Below are 21,124 nucleotides of genomic sequence, written 5' to 3'. Positions count from 1 at the left end.
ACTTGTGTATTTTTATGCTAAACTTTCGTTTCTCGATATTAATTACACAAAATCCGGGGTATATCTTTTATTCAGTCATCGAAATTCGAGAGGCTTTTTGTTGCATATTATTCTCCATTTGTAAATGTGAATATCAATCGTTAATATTATCTTTTATAAGCGGATGCGTGATGGTAATTTATACTTGATTTTAGAATTTAGAGCTATTGCCACATCGCACAAAGTATTATATATCCCAACATTTTTTAAAACAACATTGGAAATTGCATCATTGGCAAATAAGAAGATACGCGATGAATAGCAAGGTGTTAAGTATGGATCGGAAAACTATTATATTTCGTAAACCTGTACCTGTACCTGTACCTGTACCTGTACCTGTACACTGTACACAGCTGTGCACTGTAATATGCCCTTATTTATTTACCGCTCGACAACGGAGACTGATCGAGCGCAACGCGGGATGTCGCTTAAAGACGCCCACGACCGCCTACGTTGGAGACGCCTAACACGAGCCCAAAACTGACTATCTCGATGTTCTTTTGATTCCTGTTTTCTTTTGCCCTTTTTATTTTATCTAATTGAAAAGTCGATATATATGTATATATTTATTGACAGCACATAGTAAATGCTGTAAAGATTCATTTTCCCTCCAAATAAAATATTCAAAACATTGAAAAGAAAATTGCTAGTTGCAATCGAGCATGCGTCTCTCGAATGAAAAGATCATTCAGTTATTTCCGCTCCTTATACAACATCACGCGTACCAGTTCTCCGTCAAATTTAGTAACGGTAGGACGTGTCTCAGAGTGGAGTGTCAACCAATTAGTCAGAAGAGGTATCTGTTATTACATTCTGGTGGATTGTCTCACGTACGCGGAGCAGCGATAACTTCTGCTGTAATACCTGTAGCGTGACAGCCGGCTGATTGTAATCTGGTCTGTCGTGCATAACCGCTCTGTAGTCATGATCCATACGAAAAATATATACTCCGGTAGTTCGTCTGGAGTTCCTAAGATTATACTATGGCAGAACCAGAATACTATCCACCGGAATTTAGTGCGAATTCTTGGCGGATCGTATAGGGAAATTAGGGCCCTTTTGTGGCAACCTATTCATAGTTTTCCCAATCAATTCAGGACAAGTAGCCAAATTATTAGGCCTTTCAAGTCACCGCTTGCGCATATCATATAGCGTGGGGGGGGGGGTGACTTAGCGTCTGGATGCTTCATCGGTAGGATCATATCGTGGGTTCAATCGTCTGCCGGGTGAGACCAATGACTTACATAAAAAGCCGGCATCCGCTGCACACTGTCAGGTCTGCTAGTGCTCAAAGGCTCACTGTCACTTGTCAACGGAAGCCTTTTCACCTTCATAGCCGATATGATCAAAATACATCATTTTCGTTTGCGGAGAGTGAGACTGTAAGACAGTAAACATCACACCGATGATTGCGAAATCGGCTGGGAAATCTCTGTATATCTACATCGATTCATATTTATCCGAGTAAAGCAGTTGCAGTTACCAAGTCCCGACAATGTTACCATTAACGTTGGTGGTCTTTCAGAAAAGTAATTTGAGCCATGTTCTAAAGACATTAAAAATCTAGGCGCTCTAACTTGGGTTGTATTTAAAACTAATGGTTGTTTTAAACATTTTGTTTAAAACAGGTTTTGAACAGCGTTTTAAATAAAGGTCTTTTCAAAAAACAAAATAGTTTTTTTTTAAGTTGTATAAAATATGCCATAAATGTGCAAATACTTTCCAAAAAACATACTTTATGACCCTACGGACGATTACCATCCGATATAGCCGACGTATATGATATGGGATGGTTAGAACCCGCGAAATATTCGGTTCAACAGCCTTAGTAGCCTACGTTTATATGTAGATCATTGGTACGGAATGTATGTTCTGATGATGATGACCCCCGACCGTAAAAATGTCGCATGACGATGTAGTCCTGTCAAATATAATGCAGATATGTCAGCACGATCATAATGTCGACAGAAATACTACTGGGGTGATGTTTGTAGATCTACCCATCGAAATTCGAAGTTGAGTGCATCATTTCGTCCGAGTAATTACCGGATAAAGCATATATTGGGGTAATATCCGGATACTCTCAATTACCCAGAATCTTGGGAATGACCAGACTGACGGGGAGTAGGCTACAAGGTCAAAAGCACTCACACATGGAAAACCAACGTGTGCCGCGTGTTTGAGACCTATGCCTTAATGACATAAATATAGGCATCGTAACTATAAGTATTGAGTTACCAGAGAAAAACTGGATGGGTAAGTATGTATGTTTTCGACAGTTGAAAAGAGGTCCAAGGACTGAGAACCACTGGACTAGAGTTTACCGAAAACTCTAACATTCTGCGCTACAACAGACTAGGTTTCACTATAGGTAATTTCAATTATAACATCTGTCAGTCGCGGTTATACGCTCATCGCAACGTTTATATCAGGGGTCAGGAATCTATGGCTCTTTTGGGTATAAGATATGGCTCTTTGACATATTTTTAATTTTGTACGTAATTTATACATAAAGACTGCGGCGACTTGTTGGTAAATTTTCATACCAGCTAGAATAATTATTTACGCGGCAGCATAAACATGTCTTTCAGTGATAAAGACAGTTGCGTATCCAGGGTCAACGGCTCGGACCCCCCTACAAAATCCTCAAATTTAAATTGCTGTAGCACCAGCGACCAAGATCCCTCACGAATTATTATTATTATTATTATTTCACATTTTACAGTAGTGCTTCCCGCCTTTTTCAGGCTATGTGCACCACGACATGAATGTTTTGTAATGTTCATAGGTCTTTGTCTTCAAGAATCTTGGGGACGACTTCTTCAATCTTTTGCTCATTCATACGTCAGACTCTCTCACATCCATGTGTCCCGGTCGTGGTCTTTGCTGCCGACTTGTAGCGCGGCTCACTTTCGGTCTGGGCTTTTCAATGAACTGCAACCGCAGTGAGGTTGGCGATGAGGAGCCCAGAGAAACCTCCGACACATAGAAGTTGGTCCGAACCAGGATTCGATTCACTAACATTTGTGTCGTGACGCTGGCGCTTAACCAACTGCGCCACTCGCTTCCCCATCCCTCACAAATTCGATGCACCCGAAACCGCGCGCCGCGGAATCTTTAATTGCACCACGCGGTAATTGAGCAAAAGAATATATAGATGACATCAGTACTTCGATCTAATAGCTACTGTGTGCCTCTCTGGAAATGTAGGCATATCATGCCTGCCTGTCTATTTCTCTTGCTTTGCGGGACAAATGGAAGAAGGATCTTATAAATATCCATTGACTGCTACCGATGAGACAGATAATAACTCTCGGAGTCTTGGGTATTTAAAATGTTTGGGTAAGCATTTTGTGACATTTTGTATACGGTCGTCCAGGGTTGTAATGACTCGAGTCATGACTCGACTCGAGTCCGACTCGAGTCACGATTTTCTGATGACTCGACTTGACTCGAGTCATTTTTACAAAATACGGAAATGACTCGACTCGACTCGAGTCAATCTGTGTATTGACTCGACATTGGACTCGAGTCATTGCGCATGACTCGGACCAAGTCATTGACTCGAGACTCAGACGGCCAAGACCGACATTTCATTGTAATTTCGAAGAATTGTGAAGTAATCATCCTACTGGGATTTTGTCTGATTGCTACTGGTATTTGAAAATGCGACCAGAAACTGCTAAAAGTGAGGAAAATTAGTATATTATAAATGCGAAACATTCGATATCACCAAACATAGTTATATAAAGCGAGTTTAACAAGACTTTAACTGGAAACTGAGCAGTCAAAATAATGACTTGGACTTGGACTCGAGTCATGAAACCATGACTCGGACTTCACTGTAAAAAATATCCTCGGTAAATCCCGACCTTAGGCTCGGATATGACTCGATTCAACCCGTTTCCTAGTTTTTTCCCCAAAACGTCGACTCGTTTTCAGTGCATTCCGAGTCACGCGAGATGTCAACCGCATGCGAGGTTGGAAATTACCGAGGATACCATTACCGAAGCTGGAACCTTACCGAGAATGGTCATTACCGAGAATAGACACAACCGAGAATGGACATTACCGAGAATACCATTACCGAGAATGGACACTACCGAGAATATACATTACCGAGAATGGTCATTACCGAGAATAAACCACCGAAAATGGACATTACCGAGAATGTACCCTACCGAGAATTACCGAGAATAATCATTACCGAGAATGGACAGCATCGAGAATGAACATTACAGAGAATGAACAATGTCAAGAATCCAACTTACTAGGACGGATGTTGCCGAGATTAATACCTGAGAATCGACACCGAACGTGACAACGCCGTGATAAATATATACATGTCCTGTACCTATGAGTAACATGCCCGCATGGCATATATTGCATTCTCGGTAATGTCCATTCTTGAGGATGGATCAACATCAAAAAGAACTGTGACATCGGGCACTCTGGGCCGAGGTGGATGCTAGAGTGAAGGATCGCTGCTGATGCGTGTCATTCAACATCCTCCTATCTGTTTGTTACATTGCATTGTGTCTTATCGCATTGTGCATTGTGCGTAACAGTCTTTGTCAAAACATTTTGTAGTGGAAAATTCCATTGTAAAATCGGGAGTTGAGATTACATCATCGCGCTTTCGGGCGATCATGATAGCTGATTATTCAGTACAGAGCAAGAATGGGCAATTATTTCCATCCGCGCTAAACGATGTCAAACATGTTACATTTTGAACTGCCTTGTAACCCGTATTCGCGTTTGTCTAATGCGTAATGCGTAGCCTAATGTGACATTGCAACAAAGAAGGTTTGGTGACTTTAATTGTCGCGGCATATTAGTATGTGATTATTTGTTCTGCGATCTCAAAATCACAATGCACGTTCAATTTTAACGCGCCTTCAATTTTAACGCGCCTAAGCCCACTAACTATGACACAGTAGATTCAGTTTTGTGGCCACCAATGCCCGCGCTTTCAATTTTATTTCACTTGGCATAATGAATGGAGTGCTGTGTAGCAAGCGCTTAATATAGCAACGAACACTCGAACAGGCACGAAGCTCCATCATTTCCGTCTCGCTTCAGCAGGCATGACAAAGTTTCCGCGACTATTTGCTATTATATATCGACCCGAGAGAGGTCTTTTGAGGTCAAGAATTTGCCGCGCGAGTAGATGCGCGTACCAAGCATTTCGCCAGGAGTTAACGAACAGAGTGCGGTTTCACGCCGACAGACGGCCATGAATTGGGTATGTTCTTGGAAATTATATGGCAATGGATATGAAACATATGGTAGGCAGGGGATTTATGTTGTAAATGAGGCTGATGATGGATCAATATTTTGTCGTGTGGAATATATTCTATATTTTAATGAACAGTGGCACTTGTGTGGTGGCCGTTGCTGAAGTCGAGATTTGGGCACTTCTTCGATAGTAGGTAGACATCGAAAAGTGTTCACCATGATCACCAATGAATGTTTTCCATGAACACGAACAAAAACTCTTAAACGTCAAAATATATTGTTTTTGCGTTTGGGGAGGGTTAGGGTCGAAGTTGGGTTTAGGGTATCCCAAGATTAGGGTTGAAGTATTAGGGTGGGAGGGGGGATATTAGGGTTGGGTGAGGGGGGGGGTATTAGGGTTGTGGGAAGGGGTATATTAGGGTTGGGGTTAGGGGGATATTAGGGTTGCGGGAGGGGGATATTAGGGTTGGGTTAGCGGGATATTAGGGTTGCGGGAGGGGGGATATTAGGGTTGGAGTTAGGGGGATATTAGGGTTGCGGAAGGGGGATATTAGGGTTGGGTTAGATGGATATTAGGGTTGCAGGAGGGAGATATTAGGGTTGTGAGAGGGGGATATTGGGGTTGTGGGAGGGGGATATTAGGGTTGTGGGAGGGGGGATATTAGGGTTGCGGGAGAGGGATATTAGGGTTAGGGGGATATTAGGGTTGTGGGAGGGGGGATATTAGGGTTGTGGGAGGGGGGATATTAGGGTTGCGGGAGGGGGGATATTAGGGTTGTGGGAGGGGGGATATTAGGGTTGCGGGAGGGGGGATATTAGGGTTGGGGTTAGGGGATATTAGGGTTGCTGGAGGGGGATATTAGGGTTGGAGTTAGTGGGATATTAGGGTTGGAGGTTGGTTAGGTTCAACGTTGGGGTTAGATTACCCCTACCCGGGGTTTAACCCACCTCCAATCTCCCTTTCACCCAACCCTAATATCCCCTCTCCCACAGCCCTAATATAGCCTAACCCCCACAACCCTAATAGCCCCCTCCCACAACCCTAATATCCACCCTCCCACAACCCTAATATCCCCCTAACCCTAATATCCCTCTCCAACAACCCTAATATCTCCCTCCCGTAACCCTAATATCCCCCTAACCCAACCCTAATATCCCCCTTCCGCAACCCTAATATCCCCCTAACTCCAACCCTAATACCCCCCCTCCTGCAACCCTAATATCCCCCCTCCCGCAACCCTAATATCCCCCTTCCTAATCTCGGGATACCTAACCTCAACTTTGACCCTAACCCACCTCCAATCCTCCTTTCCTCAAACCTTAATACCCCTCTTTCCCAAACCCTAATATCCCCCCTCCCATAACCCTAATTACCCCCAAGCCTAACATCCCCTCCCAAGCCCTAATATCCCTCTTTCCCCAATCCTAATACCCCCCGACCCGACCCTAATATCCGTCTCTCCAAAGACACAAAAAAAACAATTCATTTTGACGTTTATAAATTTTTATTCGTGTTCATGAGAAACATTTATTGGTGATCATGGTGAACACTTTTCGATGTCTACCTACTATCGAAGAAGTGCCGAGATTTGTACGACATTTACACTGCTATGCTGTGGAGGAAACCGGTTCTGTTTACGTTTTTCAGCCCGGGGAAATATTTTAGCAAAGGCCCCATGATGCATACTTTATTGGCTGCATCAACAAATATGTTTTAAGTTTGAAGCCTAAAGATAATTGAGCTCATACAGTGTAGTATGTTGATTGAAAAATATTGATTGACACAAGTTTTGTGCAATTTTCATTATTTTGATTATGACCATTGTATTTTACAGATACACACTACAGCTGGTTATCAAATTACCACTGTGATTGTTGTACAGTTGAATATGAAACTGCTGATTAGTTATGGTGATATTAGAAGAGTGATCACAGTTAATCACCAATCTGCGGTTCCTGATGTTGTGAGAAATGTATTTCGTAATGAAATTGGGGACAATCAATTCAAAATGGAATATTATGACAAGACATTTGATTCGTTCGTCGAACTTTATAACATGTCGGCAATTGTAGATGGACTAACGTTGCGGCTGATTTTGAGCACCAGTGGCGGTAAGTGAAATGTAGGATCAGTAGGCTCATTCACAAGAGAGATGAATATTTACCTACTCATATATTTCTTGCAATAAATTAGATTAGAATTAGATTACTGACATTTCGCTATAATTTTGTGAAATTACGCAACTATAATTATCTACCGTAGTTCTTCAAGTCTGATCTGATGTGCCTTGGCGAAATAGATTCAACCCTCATCGAGTCTATTTTTATTGGTGCAGAGGGAACCTCTCCAAAAACCAACAACTCTGTTGTTGAACGTTTGTTACCTGTATAACGGGTGAGAGGGAGAACATTAAGGATATTGATATTTAGCACAAGAGAATAGCATATTTTGAAACAACAACATTAATAATAACTGAAATCAATTTAAACATTTCAAAAACTACCTGGCATTTCTCCAAAATTTCAAATCAGATAGCATGCACCATAGTATGACCTCCGGGGCGTGTGTTGGTTGGTGACATGGTCTATAACGCACAGCGTCACGTGAATTTTTCAACGAAGGGGTTCCAAAACTTTTTATAGTCCCGATCTCAAACTTTTATTGGTAAATGTTCCGCGACCCGCCTCCGCAGATTATTAAAGAAAGTGGTCTGCACCTTCTCCCAAACCTACTCTTGGCGTATGCGAGAGTCTATTGACTATTCGCGCAGTAATAGCAAGTACGCAATTATAAACTCGTCAAAATTTGACGATGAAAAGTAACCTCTGACCATCTCTGATTAGAAAATTTTTTTTTTCTTGTAGATTCCAACCGTATACCCTCCGGAGGATGACAGTAGCATCGAAGCGCATTAAAATGAAATGAAGACTGAGTGGAAAAGAAGCCGGAACGCTGATAAAAACACAATCTTGGATAGGATGAAAAGAACCTTCAAAGATCGTCGACATAACGTTAGCAAAGGGACATCAACAAAGAGTCTGTTGTGTGCGTACCCAGTTCTGGCAGGTGCATATTGGGTAGGTATAACGTATTGGTTTCAGGCACGATTTATAAGCCCTGTGTGTGAGCATACATACGAAACGCACAAGAATGAATTACACTAAACTAGTGGTTCTCAACCTGGGGGGCGTGAAAGCTTCTGAAGGGGGGCGCGAAGAAGCGGTCAACTACAAAAATTTGCGCTTTGCGCGATTTACCTCCAATTCAGGCTTGTTTCTCTATATATAGGCCGAATTTCATATTTTTGAATTCTCTCGTCAACGGTCATAACCTTCCATGCCATCAAACAATCTGTTGGGGTTGCTAGCATCCCCGTTGGATTTTTTGATACGACGATAAGGGGGCGCGAAATTTTTCACTATCATAAAGGGGGGCGTGACTGAAAAAAGGTTGAGAACCACTGCACTAAACGCTATGATATATATTTTTCATAAGTGTATAATATTCTCTATGTATTAGTAGAGCATTAATACATAGTTATGACCAGTACGTCACCGGACTTGCACGTCAATTTAAACTACTGATGAAATTGAAGGCCCCCGCAGCAAAATTATACTATACTAACCACCCATGGCATGGTAGCTATGCTATGAAGTCAATATTTCCCATTGTTCAGATTTTGGAAGAAATGAAAATGATTTGTCAGAAACAAGACTGTTCCGACGATACTTACTCTGTCGACCTGACGTCAAAGATTTTTGGGAAGAGTTATAGCTCAGCATCAAGATTCATACTAGCGCTGGATAGTCCTTGGGAAATCACGAAGTTAAAGCGTAAGTAATGTTTTTATCCTTTCACAGGTTGCCCAACACAGCGACACAATGAAAAACCACAGATCAGTATGCCACACTTTGGCATGTGGTTTCACAACTCAAAAACTCACCCTAACCCCTAACATAATCCTGAAATTAACTCTTGTATATATCTTAACCCCAAACCTATTCCAAACTAGATCCTCATTCTAAACCTTACGCAGTCGTAAACCCAAATTTCTGCAGCTGACTAGATGGTCCCTAAAGAACCGTATCGCTGCAACATGTATTTTGTTTTTGAATGTAATTTTTTGCTCAATAAAAACTGTCTCTCCGTCTCTCTTCACCCACATTCTCAAGTGTCGCATGCCCAATTGTCGTACGCTCATTGCGTAGGGCTGAGCAAAATCGAGTGCGTGATGGATTCAATTCTAAGTCACTTATCAGGCTTCCAGTCGAATATTCGAGTATCACAATGGTATTTTCACAATGGTATTTTCGATAATTCAAAATAAACTAGGTCAATAAGATTGGGAATTGCATATATATTGCTATTTAATTACTTGTCCTCTCTGCTCACGTAATCAGATTTACCGATAGAGCTGAGTGAGGGGTCTTGGAAACTGTAGGGCCCGTAAATAATAATTAAACATATTCGGACGGGCGGAGCCGTTGGTACGACTTCGTTACGTGATGTTATTTTTTATTTCGTGACCTCCAGTCTGCTGTATCAAAAAATATAGAATCGCCCAAACGTACTAAACTAAAAGATGCAAACTATTTCAAATTGGTAGTTCTTCACTGGCATATAATTCTTCCCTTCAATTATACCTATATGTATTTTGAATATACATAACGAAGTTTTCGGTCAGCGTAAGGGCAGTTCTTTTCGGCCATGGTTTTCTCGCTGCCGATCGTTCTGGCACACTTATTGGAGTCGCATGTTACATGGCCTAAAACTTTATATGTCTTCGTGCGGCGTGGCGCGGTAATGGCTAACGCCGATATGCCCACTTCTATAAATCTTGCGTATTTTATCTTTGTCGAAGAGTACCCAATAAGTAAGGTACTTGGAAAGTTGAAATCGCGCGCAGCGCGAAAAATCTTTGAAAAAGTTGCATAAAATTTCATAAAATACTCTATAATTTATGCTGATTCACTAAATAATTTTGGGCCCCCTTCGAGCTCGCTCCCCCAATTCAGGGGCTTGGGGTGCGGCAGTTACGGTTCTGTCAATATCTGTAACTATACTTATATCTATAGGTACTGCCCGTTCAACTGGAAAGTTCGGGCACATTGCAATGGAACAGCAGTGACGTATTCTTAGCAGTCTACTCACAACTAGGGCTGGGCAAAATCGAGTACCTAAGTGATTCGATTCTGAATCACGTAATATGCTTCGAGTCGAGTCGAGTAATCGAGTATCACCCATAATGACGTCATAACGGAATGTAATACATTAAAGTTCAAATATGCACCGTTTATGCCACCGCAAAGAATATATTGCCTGTTATCCATCTCATAAATGATACTTTGGTATTTTTCAGACCATACCGATTTCATTCCACTTGGTGACAATGTTGTGGGATAATCATGTCTTCCGAAATGTGCTATGTCCAGTAACCTTCGTAGCTTTGTACTATATTTTTCGTTTGCTACGATACCGCCAATCAGGGTTTCAAGGCCTCAACAGTGAAAATTGGTATCGATACTATAAATCTCGTTGATGAGGTAACTTTCAGTGGCGAGAAGCGTATTATCTTAGTACTCGAAAAATCGTCGTTTACTACTCGACTCGAATCATTAAAATTAATACTCGATTCAGATTCGAGTACTCGAATTATTATGCCCAGCCCTACTCACAACTTGCGTGCAACCCTAATTGAAAACTCCAGACTCCAAGCCAAGCAAGAGCATTTTATAAATATAATTTTTTTTCATAGATCGATTTCTCAATATTTTTGTGGGGGCAGCATGCGGCCCTCAGGGCTGCGGTTGGGAATCACTGATTTAAACTATTCCATGGATACTGGATATTAGTAACGTTTATATTTCGTAGGAACCGAAGAATGTCTACCCGACCATCGCATTCAATTCTGAGACGGAAAAGTGGACGATTCATTTCGATGGAGAAGTTGTGAAAGGTTTATTTGGTTTTCACCATGCTCTAGCATGCCTGATAGCTATTTATTGGGTTTTCAATGTGAAGTTTGCTCCTTCATCATCAAACTCCTTGAACTTTATCGCAACTTTTCTCGCCGAGCTTCCAAACGTCAAGCCAACTAATGCTGTTCGTAACAAGATAAACATGATATTCGATGAATAATGGTCGTATTATGATTTGTGGCGGTCCTGTTTTTGCCATCTTTGATGACTGCCAGCAGTAATAACTTGTGTTGTGACGCTTAGCATTGGTTTTTTAATTAATCGGTGCTATTCTATAGTCGTCCTTGTCGATATTAATTCGCAAAAAATTTGTAATGATCGTGGCCCAAATTTTGGTCTTTTGATTATATTTTTGGATTGCTTAACGCATTGGCAACCAATTGGCCTAAACCTTATAAGCACCATTGTTCAGTTGTTAGCACCAGCGCATAGCGTGCTCATTACACAATAAAATTTTCAACTTGAACAACAAACATATGTTGTTTGTTTACCTGTAATAATTACGCTTCATTATGAATTTGTGACCCTGCAGGTTTCCAATATTGTTCATTGTACTTTCATGGAACATTGCTTGATTTGCTGCATACACTGTTCTTTAATCTGCAGACTGACTACTGATTTTGTGTGTTTAAGGTGAAAGGTCAATGACAATTATTTGTCAGGCTCGGTTTCTTGCAATCCTAGTCAGTCAGCACAGTTATGATTTGGCTGAGGTGAAAGGTCAATGAAAATATAGGTGAAAGGTCAATGAAAATTATCAGACTCGGTTTTTTCCAATCCGAGTCATGGAAAACTCGGGTTTTACCTACTTTAATGAGGTCGGAAAGTTGTTTCCCGGGTCATAAGTCGGGGAATTTTGAACCTAACCTAATGTCGGGATTTACCGAGGATATTTTTTACAGTGTTGACCCTCTGCTCGATGACTTGGACTCGGACTTGACTCGGTGGTGAATTGAAAATGACTCGACTCGACTCGAGTCAAAACAATAAAAGGGAAATTGACTTGTGACTCGGAGCCTTGTGACTTGGTTACAACCCTGTGGTCGTCACATCCCATTATAGATTATGTGTTGCGATGCTACGGACATCTTATTCTTTATATCCGCGTTATGGGAATCCGCAGAAAGTATTTGGCTACTCTAGCCTTAGGTAGACTTCTTACTGCGACAACGATGGTGGCGAGGACATTTGTAGCTGTCGATTATGCAGTTTTTGCTCTGATGTTAGTTATCTCGTCCGCGATCGGAATATTTTACGCCCATCGCAGAAGGAAGCAAAACCAAGATACAATGGGATATCTCCTAGCTAATAAGTATGTAACGGCAGGTCGTTTATTATTATCCTTTCAAGTGCACAGTAGACTGATAAGCACCAACATAATCGTGGCAGCAGCTAATCTCATGAGGAGATCGGCAAGACTGATGTTAACCTTTTATAAATTAAGTAATATTCGTAGCCCATCAATTTATTCTCCGGATCTCTCCAACTCACTCTTCTATTCGACTTGGCTGATGACTTGACTCGTCTTTTAGTGTAGCCGAGGTCTTGGATAAAGTCATCGTAGCAGCAGCATTAGCTGCGCTTTTCAGGATTATGCATTCGCAGTCGAATGACTAACCCAGAAAATCGTTCATCATATCAAAATATTGTGCTGCTACTTTCGTAAGCGCTATAGACTATTTTGTATTACCCAGATCGATGACGATGATACCTGTATCGATTTCATTGGCAATGAGCTTCCTATCATCCCTCACGATGTTGGCCATTCCTGCGGAGGTGTATATCTACGGGACAATGATTTTATGGTGGGTAATTTATTTGCGAGATTTTGAAAGAATGGATGAAGATATTTATGGTATGTGAACGATATTGTACTTCATGCTTTAATCCTATAATACAATGTTGATGACATCACTGTGGTCCCGTATTTGCGGATCATATGCGCAACTGTACTGTGGACATGTCGGGATGTCATGCCAGTTTTACCTCCAATTTTTCTACTTCAAAATATAGCGTATCTTCTGTCACCAATTCTCTAACAATACTACGAGCCAATTTTGCAAGAAAGACTTCTTAAACTTAAGTATCAGTACGATATGCGGTACCACGAACATAGGCCTACAACATGTGTGTGACAGGCGGTATATTTTGTAATAATCATTGCTCATGAGATGATCAAATTATTGTATGGTTGAAGATATCAGAACATTAACCTTTCAAAAATAATTACTGTTACAGGCGTATAATCAAGTGCAACGTTTTAGTTGCAAATGCGTATCATTAAGGCTGATAACTAGGGCAAGTTTTTGCAACTTTTGCAACTTTTTTTACAGCTTCCAGCAGCTTCCTAAATAGTCGGAAGATATGTAGAATGCTGTTTTAAGCTTTTTGAAGGAATCTTATAGTGCAACTTTTTGCAACTTTTGTCCATTTACTTTCATGCAACTTTTTGCAACATTTTGCAACTTTGTCGATTTTTCATGAAAGTATGTTCAATTTTTGTGAAATTCACGGCCAAATTCGACTGAAATATAGGGATGGTGTGAACCTCTGAAAGGTTCAGGTTCGTGTGAACGCGAACCTTTTTGAAAGGTTCTGTGTGAACGCGAACGTGAACCTCATGACGTCACGTGACGTCATACTGCTAATTCCAACCCTAAAAATCAGTGAAGTGATAGCCTATATATTAATGAACACGATACCTAGCGATAGCGACGACTCGGCCCACATAATGCCATAATGTTGAAGTACATATTGACGTTTTAAACGTCACCCAATGTATCAACTGGGTCAATCATATGATATAATAATATCATAAAATCACTATCTTCCGTCGCTTTGCCAACAATTTCGACGAGGACTTGTAAGGGAATATAAGCTTACTCTTACGCCTTAATGGCCAGACCGGACGGCGTCTGATTGCTACGTTGATTGCTACGTTGATATTGAGCAGAGTGTAAAACGGGTTTTCATACTTGCTAACCATATACCCCATTACCAAGTTATACAGCAGTAGACAACACCCCATTCGCACGGATTTGGTTTTCATGATACAATAAACATATGAAATCAAGATTGACTCGTACGCCTGCTGGATCTTTTACATCAGACAACAACATCAATTTCATTGATTGGTCAAATAAGCATCATTCGCGACTACCTACATGTAGGACTAGTGAATTTCGCTCTTGATGTTGTGTGATTGCGGGTTAAGCTCACAGCAGAGAGTCACTAAATATTCACGAACGGAAAGTTTGATATTTCGAGCAAACTTTTGTAACAAAACAAGTAAATTTTAAGAGATTATCAAGGTGCATGCTCGTTTAGTGTTGTTTTTTTTATGCTGCCAGCGCAACGCATAGAGTGGCCCGCAGGTAAAATGCAATAAATTTCAACCAAAGATGCGGTTATAATGAAGTGAAAATTGTAATATATGAAAAAGGTTCACAGTGCAGAACCTACCAAGGTTCGTTTGTGAACGTGAACCTCTAAATATACGAGGTTCACACACAGAACGCGAACGTGAACCTCACGTTCACACCATCCCTACTGAAATACCGTAAATCAGCACTGAAGTAACGCTCTTACGGGTATTTCCGGAGCTGAGCCGGACAGTTGACCTTTTTTTAGTCAATCAGGAGAGAAACTGGGAAGTTGAATTTTCTTTTTTTTTAGTCAACCGAGAAAAATGTGGTCTTTTAGTGCAACTTTTGTGAAAAAATAAATGCAACTTTTTACTGCAACCTTTGTCAAAAATAAATGCAACTTTCCACGGAATTAACTGTAACAAAAACTTGCCCTACTGATAACGGCATTGTTTTGAAACCATCTATGGGATGATCGCTGTATGATCAGTTCTTATCGGCGTCAGCAGAACTACCGGACTTTAATGCGGATGGAAAAGAGCAGATAGAGTTGAGGAAATCCAAATGCGCCATAAGGGTATATCGTGTCGTAAACTCTGCGAAAGTATTGAATTTTTGGATGTCAGCCAATTCTACGCACCTCACGCATGATGTCCATGATGTAATTATCTAACTATGTCAAATTACCGGGTTTCATGATCACATTCCAGTAGATTGTTTTGAGTCACGGCATTTCTTCATGATATTGTAATCGGCGATTGCTTGAAATCACGAGTAGACGTGAACATCGAGGCACGTCATATGCCTCTATGTACTACCATGGCATTGTGACGTGTGCTAGTACATAGCATTGGATAATTATGATATCCTCCAAGCCAGGGTTCTGCTTCCATTTTCACGAACGGGCCATTTTCACGGGTCGCCAACGCCAACTCAAAACGGGTCGCGGGCCACTTTTCGAAATTCGTAGATCTCGCGCGTGACATGACTTCAATATCGAGATAAAAATATGCAACGCAATTTCACAACCATCTTTTGATAACTCTAGATCGGTACAACGATGTGCTCTCTAACATGCGCGACGGGCATAGTTGCCACAAAGAAATAATAATTTATTGAAGAAATACAAATGTAACAAAATATATTAAGATCATCACTTTCATTCTGTTTTGAACTACATGAGCTACACACAATACCTGACAACACTCTTCAGCAACTAACGCAGGGGTGGCCATCCTTTTTACTCTTCACGGTCGCATTTTGATTACTAATGTAGACTATACGGCGGCACTCCCGTGCATATAGTCGTGATGAACTAACTGGAGGCCAAATACCCACGTTAAACTGTCCAAGTGTCCATGTTCAATTGTGCACTGCCAGTGAACTCAAGACTAACCGTTTTACTCATATCGGCTTACTATGCGGCTTACTACTAGATTTGTAGTCGCGCGAAATTCTTTTCATTTCATGAGTGAATTTAGTCATTAATATTAGTATAGTTTCACATATTATTATCAAATCTTCATCCTTATTCGGCCCATGTGATCAGATTCACCTGTAGAGTTGATGCAGGAGTTGTGTTCGAAAATTTAGGGAAGTTATTAATTCTGCGCTGCATCTTTGGGTGAACTAATTGTTATTATTCCCTTTGTTGCATGCTGTTATGCTGGTATAGTCGGAAGATATTGGATTCGCCCAAACGTAGGTCTACCAGAAACAAATTTCTTCCGTGATGACGATAACGCGATTACAAATTGGTATTTCGTTATGAGGCGCATCATTTTTCACTGCTGTTCGCATATGTACTGTGGGGCTCAGATTACGAAGCACACTACTATATTAAAATTGAAAATCAACTCGCATTGAACCGCAAACTCGTGAAAATTTCAAGAATAATTCAAACTTACGATTAATTAGGGCAGGGGTCTCCAACACGCGGCCCGCGTGGTCATATTTTGCGGCCCGCGACGTGATTTGAGATTTCAGAAGAAAGCTGAGAAAACCATTTCAAAATGCAGTTTCAAGTATTGTTGTTGTAGTTGTTTCGAAATAAGCTATTCTCATGTGCCCAACATCACTATTCGTCACTAGCTAAAACGGCTTTGGAGATGGCAACAGCATTCCATCGAGGAATAATATTCTGCTGAGATGAATGGGCTGGGCATATTACCTAGACGTGCAATGGCCAAAACACTGCCAAGATCGGGACGCCTATAAGACGGCATACAGCAGTGGTTCACTGGGGTGCACGCCCCTTATGTGGGGAGTGAAAGCATCTGAAGAGGGCGCGGACCTGCGGTCAACTGAAAAATTTTTGGCGCTCTGCGCGATTTACAACATATTTTAATTTTGTGTATGGTCCGTGTATTTTGTGTATATTGTAGAAGAAGTGACGTCGTCTGATAACCTGCTAGAGTTGTAACCTGAGTCCCACGTAATGTGTGGCTGGGTAGATATACTTAGCTCTTTAGTAGTAGACGCACGTCCCTGCGTTAGTCCTGGATCTGACAACTCCAACGTGAATGCAACGACAGTATTGCCTCAGATAGATATATTGGTCGAATATGCATGGAATATATACAGTAGGATATCGCATATGAGTCTACTTGTAGTTGAAATGCACGAGCTAATAAATGGTAAGTCACGTGGTAGCGAGAAGAAAGATATAAGTCACGTGATATACAGATATGAGAGAGAAGGGGCCAGAGCTCCACAATATCAACAGTCTTAATGCCATCAAACTATCCGTTGGGATTGCTAGCATTCTGGTTGCATTTTGTGATATGACGATAAGGGGGGAGCGAAAGTTTTCAGTATCAAGTGGTGCGTTTTTAAATTTGTTGAAGAACTACTGGCTTAAGACTTCCCCACAGGATCAAGCTTTACGTGGGGATGGTCTTCCAGCAAGTAACGTATCTCGCTAGCCCCAATATTGAGTCCTTATTCGCTGAAAAGCGTTTCCAGTATCGTGCACAGCTCAGACTCCAAAATAAAATGAAATTAATGATAATGATTTTTTGTTGTATTTGTATTCCTTTGATAAAATATTATTTCTTTTGTGGTCACTATGCCCATTGCCTAAATTAAGTAGCACGGCGTTGTACTGACGTAGAGTTTCAAAGCAATGGTTGCCTAAGTTTAAACCGATATTGAGTTCATGCGGCCGGCGGCCGCTGCGAAATTTGAAAAGTGGCCCGCGACCCGTTTTGAGTTGGCGACCCCTGAATTAGGGAGTCAATTCGTAAATTCAATTTGCATATTGACGGCCGCCAACACATCCCAATCGATTTAAGTGTCGACGGCCGGATTATTTTCCTTCTACTGCCACAGATGGGCCACGCCTGGACAGAAGTATCGATATCGGGGTTAGCTATAGAGACGGTACTTGCTGGAAAACTATCTCTTCGTAAGGCTTGGTCTTTTGGGGAGCCCGAAGTCGTTTTCTAAGCGTCTCGGTCTTGGCAGAGGTGGGCCATTGCAAGGGAATATTTAATATTGTCAAGGCAATATTCCCATTCATATCAGCCAATTCTTCCTCCATGAAATGACATTACCGTCACGGAAGCCGTATCAGCTTGTGAAGAATAGCGATACTGGGAGCAGGACAGTAGCTTACTTTGAACAACAACAACAATATATGTTCAAACTGAAATTAATTCAGCATTTCAAAATGCTTTACTAAACGTTGTTCCTAATTTCAAATTGGGTCGTGGGCTGCACAATATGACCTCGCAGGCTGCGTGTTGAGGACCCTTGCGCTACACCTAAGTACTATCGCCGCGAAATCTCTGGCGGTGTATAGGATTTCTTTGCATAGGGCTCCCCATATCATTAGAAATTGATAAATGTAATGGCGGGACCAGTCGGAAAAATACGATATCGGACTATACACAGTAACAGTAATCCGAAGAAATATCGCATCGCGATTTTTGAATATATTTTTTCGGTTTATTCACGTTCAAGGTCATTATATGCACACCTTAGTGATTTCAGTGTTATTTTGGCCCTTCTCTCGGCCCACTCGAAGTTAACTCATACGTATCGGTCATATCACGACTTGAAAACAATCCAGCCCCTGAGTAATCTGTGCTTTCTGGGCTGCGTAGGATTGAGATGAATGCGTGACCCCTGTGAATGCCCAATGCAATACCGTTTTGTGCAATAAAATATATAAAAAAAAAACACTAGGCCTCTACTTGATAATGGTATCCTGTGTGGGTGTGTAGAATAATCAGTAATATTAAAATGTCGCGGGTCAGTTTGTGAGCACGTGCAGTAGTTACTGAGTCTTTCTACAATACCTCACTCTCTGGAGTAACTGGAAACAATTCCACCCATCCAACCATATCATGCGCAAGAAAATAAATGCTATTCAAAGGTTACTGAGTAAAGTCTGTTCAACACTCAAACCTATTTTCAGGGTTCTTGTGCTGCATGTCCTCACCGCAGTCATCACTTCCGAAGTCTTTCTACCAACGTTCTATCGACTTGGCATATCGAGTACATACGAGGTGACTTCAAAGATATCAGATAAACTCCACACATTTTGCAGGGAGATTGAAATGTAGTCGTTAATAGAGTAGGATATAGAGACAAGTAGTCTATACTAAAGAAACCAATTTGCTACTGTATATGGCTGGAGAATCCGCCGAAAAGAAACAACATAAATGATATAGAGCGGACCAGCGCTTCATAACACATTGCACAAAATGTTAGCAACAAGAATCATACTATCAAAAAGTTCATGGAACTAGAAATGTTACTTTCCTTTTTTCTTGGAGAAAATCCCTGAGTCGTAGCGGAGTACCCTGCACATCCTGGTTCGGCACCAATTGGCGACAACATAAAAATCAGGGGGTCAAACTCAAATGGCGTCGCGGGCCGGATTGAAACCTTCAAATCGCTCGCGGGCCGGATCAGTCGATGTTTCCGTTATATCTCATTCCCTTGCTTTTCACTTGAATCCTTGGTTTCATTCTATCAACCAGGAACACTTGTTCGCGAACGATGGAATATTAGGCAAAAATACGATGATTGGCTGGTTGAATACAGTTCATGAACCTCTAAAACAGTGGCGCTTACGACGATATAACTTGACATTTGTCATATTTCTATGCTAACATTGCTTTAGCCGTGATCTGGCTTTATCTCGGTGCATGCGTTGTTCGGAAAACAAGGAATTTAACTGTAGTCACAGAAGTTGGAATGTATTTTATTATTATTAAATCGCGCTTGTGGTTTTTCTGGAGTCCGTGGAACTTTTGAGTCGGAAGTGACACAGCAGTGCAACCACTGAAATTTGAATATATATTTTTTAACCAAATATGATGTCCATGTAAACTGCCTATAACGGTGCCGCATTGGCGTTATCGCTTCTGTGAATTCGTACTCTTTGTTCCATTTTTCCACAAAACCCTGAACTCAGTGTGCATTTTGTCCTTCTCAAAATTGGCCGTCAATACCGCCCGGTCGTGTGGCTATAATGTGGCCATGAAGATTGAAGATGCTCGACATTCGCTGTCTTGACAGATTTTTTAATTGAAGGAAGTATCTACCAGTGTTGGGATCAAGTCACTACCTTCGAGTCACGAGTCAACTCGAGTCATTGCACATTTTAACTCGAGTCAAGTCAAGTCAATCGATTTGTGAAGGTGACTCGAGTCAAGTCAAGTCACTCGTTTTTTGGATGTGACTCGAGTCAAGTCAAATCGAGTCACGAGTCAAGTCACAATTCGAGTCAAATTGAATTTTCGAAGTATCAGTGACGATCCAAAGTCATTACATTTTGCTAGCTGTGTGAAAGACAGAATAATAGCGCCGAGTCAAGTCAAGTCAAGTCAAGTCATTTTTGCAAAGTGACTCGAGTCAAGTCAAGTCATGCGAAAAAGTTGACTCGAGTCTGACTCGAGTCAAGTCATGACTCGAGTCATCCCAACACTGGTATCTACTATACAAAAACGTGAACATTTCTTACATTTCCTCTCTGAATAATATAAGAATTTTCCATTCTGCTCAAAATTGCTTCGCGGGCCGGATGAAATGGTCTGTCGGGCCGGATGCGACCCGCCAGCCGTATGTTTGACACCCCTGATATATATGATTCTACTTCCGGCGTCCGGGTGCTATTCGAATTGTTCAGCTCGAAAATGCGAACTCGTAAGGTAACAGTGCTAATTTGACAAATCATATGTACAAACTTATCGGCAAGTGCGAGAAATAAAAACGTAGGAACTTCACAATTTGACTTGTATTTGAAATGATGATGATCTTTGGCTTTGAATGCATCTGATTGCCTCAGTCGATTCCTGATCGGCCAGAAGTGTTGGCGTTATAATGTGTTTCACTGTGATTGTGAGTTTGCGACAAGTTCAACATGATTGGGAGCTAGTAACGTGACTTGCGTTTTGTACAGGCCCTACAATGTAGGCCCTACGTCTTCAACTATAATATGCACACGAATTTTATTAAATTCGATAACCAAGCTAATAAAGTGACAAACGGTG

General features: G+C 41.3%; 2 protein-coding genes across 2 annotated transcripts; both read left to right on the top strand.

The window, feature by feature from the left end:
• Nucleotides 1–6,866: 6,866 nt before the first annotated feature.
• LOC145446451 (uncharacterized) lies at nucleotides 6,867–11,861 on the top strand. The gene is made up of 4 exons (XM_080324746.1): nucleotides 6,867–7,389; nucleotides 8,143–8,355; nucleotides 8,955–9,111; nucleotides 11,150–11,861. The coding sequence occupies exons 2-4, from the start codon at nucleotides 8,200–8,202 to the stop codon at nucleotides 11,188–11,190; spliced, it is 354 nt and encodes a 117-aa protein (XP_080180872.1). The 5' UTR covers nucleotides 6,867–7,389; nucleotides 8,143–8,199; the 3' UTR covers nucleotides 11,191–11,861.
• Nucleotides 11,862–12,350: 489 nt separating this feature from the next.
• On the top strand, nucleotides 12,351–19,189 carry LOC145446611 (sodium-coupled monocarboxylate transporter 1-like). Its single transcript, XM_080324956.1, has 3 exons — nucleotides 12,351–12,568; nucleotides 12,951–13,061; nucleotides 19,042–19,189. Exons 1-3 carry the CDS (start codon nucleotides 12,366–12,368, stop codon nucleotides 19,187–19,189), a joined length of 462 nt encoding a protein of 153 aa, XP_080181082.1. The 5' UTR covers nucleotides 12,351–12,365.
• The last annotated feature ends 1,935 nt before the right edge of the window (nucleotides 19,190–21,124 follow it).

This window comes from Botryllus schlosseri, chromosome 9, assembly GCF_051294905.1.
Source record: "Botryllus schlosseri isolate E-star chromosome 9, Bs_hap1, whole genome shotgun sequence".
Classification (NCBI taxonomy): Eukaryota; Metazoa; Chordata; class Ascidiacea; order Stolidobranchia; family Styelidae; genus Botryllus; species Botryllus schlosseri.
This window is presented reverse-complemented; position numbering and strand designations above follow the sequence as displayed.

Coding starts and splice junctions, on each gene's coding strand:
- LOC145446451 (XM_080324746.1), top strand. CDS start 8,200: ATGAAGACTGAGTGGAAAAGAAGCCGGAACGCTGATAAAAACACAATC. Junction 8,356..8,954: donor TTCTGGCAGGTGCATATTGG/GTAGGTATAACG, acceptor CCCATTGTTCAG/ATTTTGGAAGAAATGAAAAT. Junction 9,112..11,149: donor GGAAATCACGAAGTTAAAGC/GTAAGTAATGTT, acceptor TATATTTCGTAG/GAACCGAAGAATGTCTACCC.
- LOC145446611 (XM_080324956.1), top strand. CDS start 12,366: ATGGGAATCCGCAGAAAGTATTTGGCTACTCTAGCCTTAGGTAGACTT. Junction 12,569..12,950: donor GGATATCTCCTAGCTAATAA/GTATGTAACGGC, acceptor TGTATTACCCAG/ATCGATGACGATGATACCTG. Junction 13,062..19,041: donor TACGGGACAATGATTTTATG/GTGGGTAATTTA, acceptor ACCTATTTTCAG/GGTTCTTGTGCTGCATGTCC.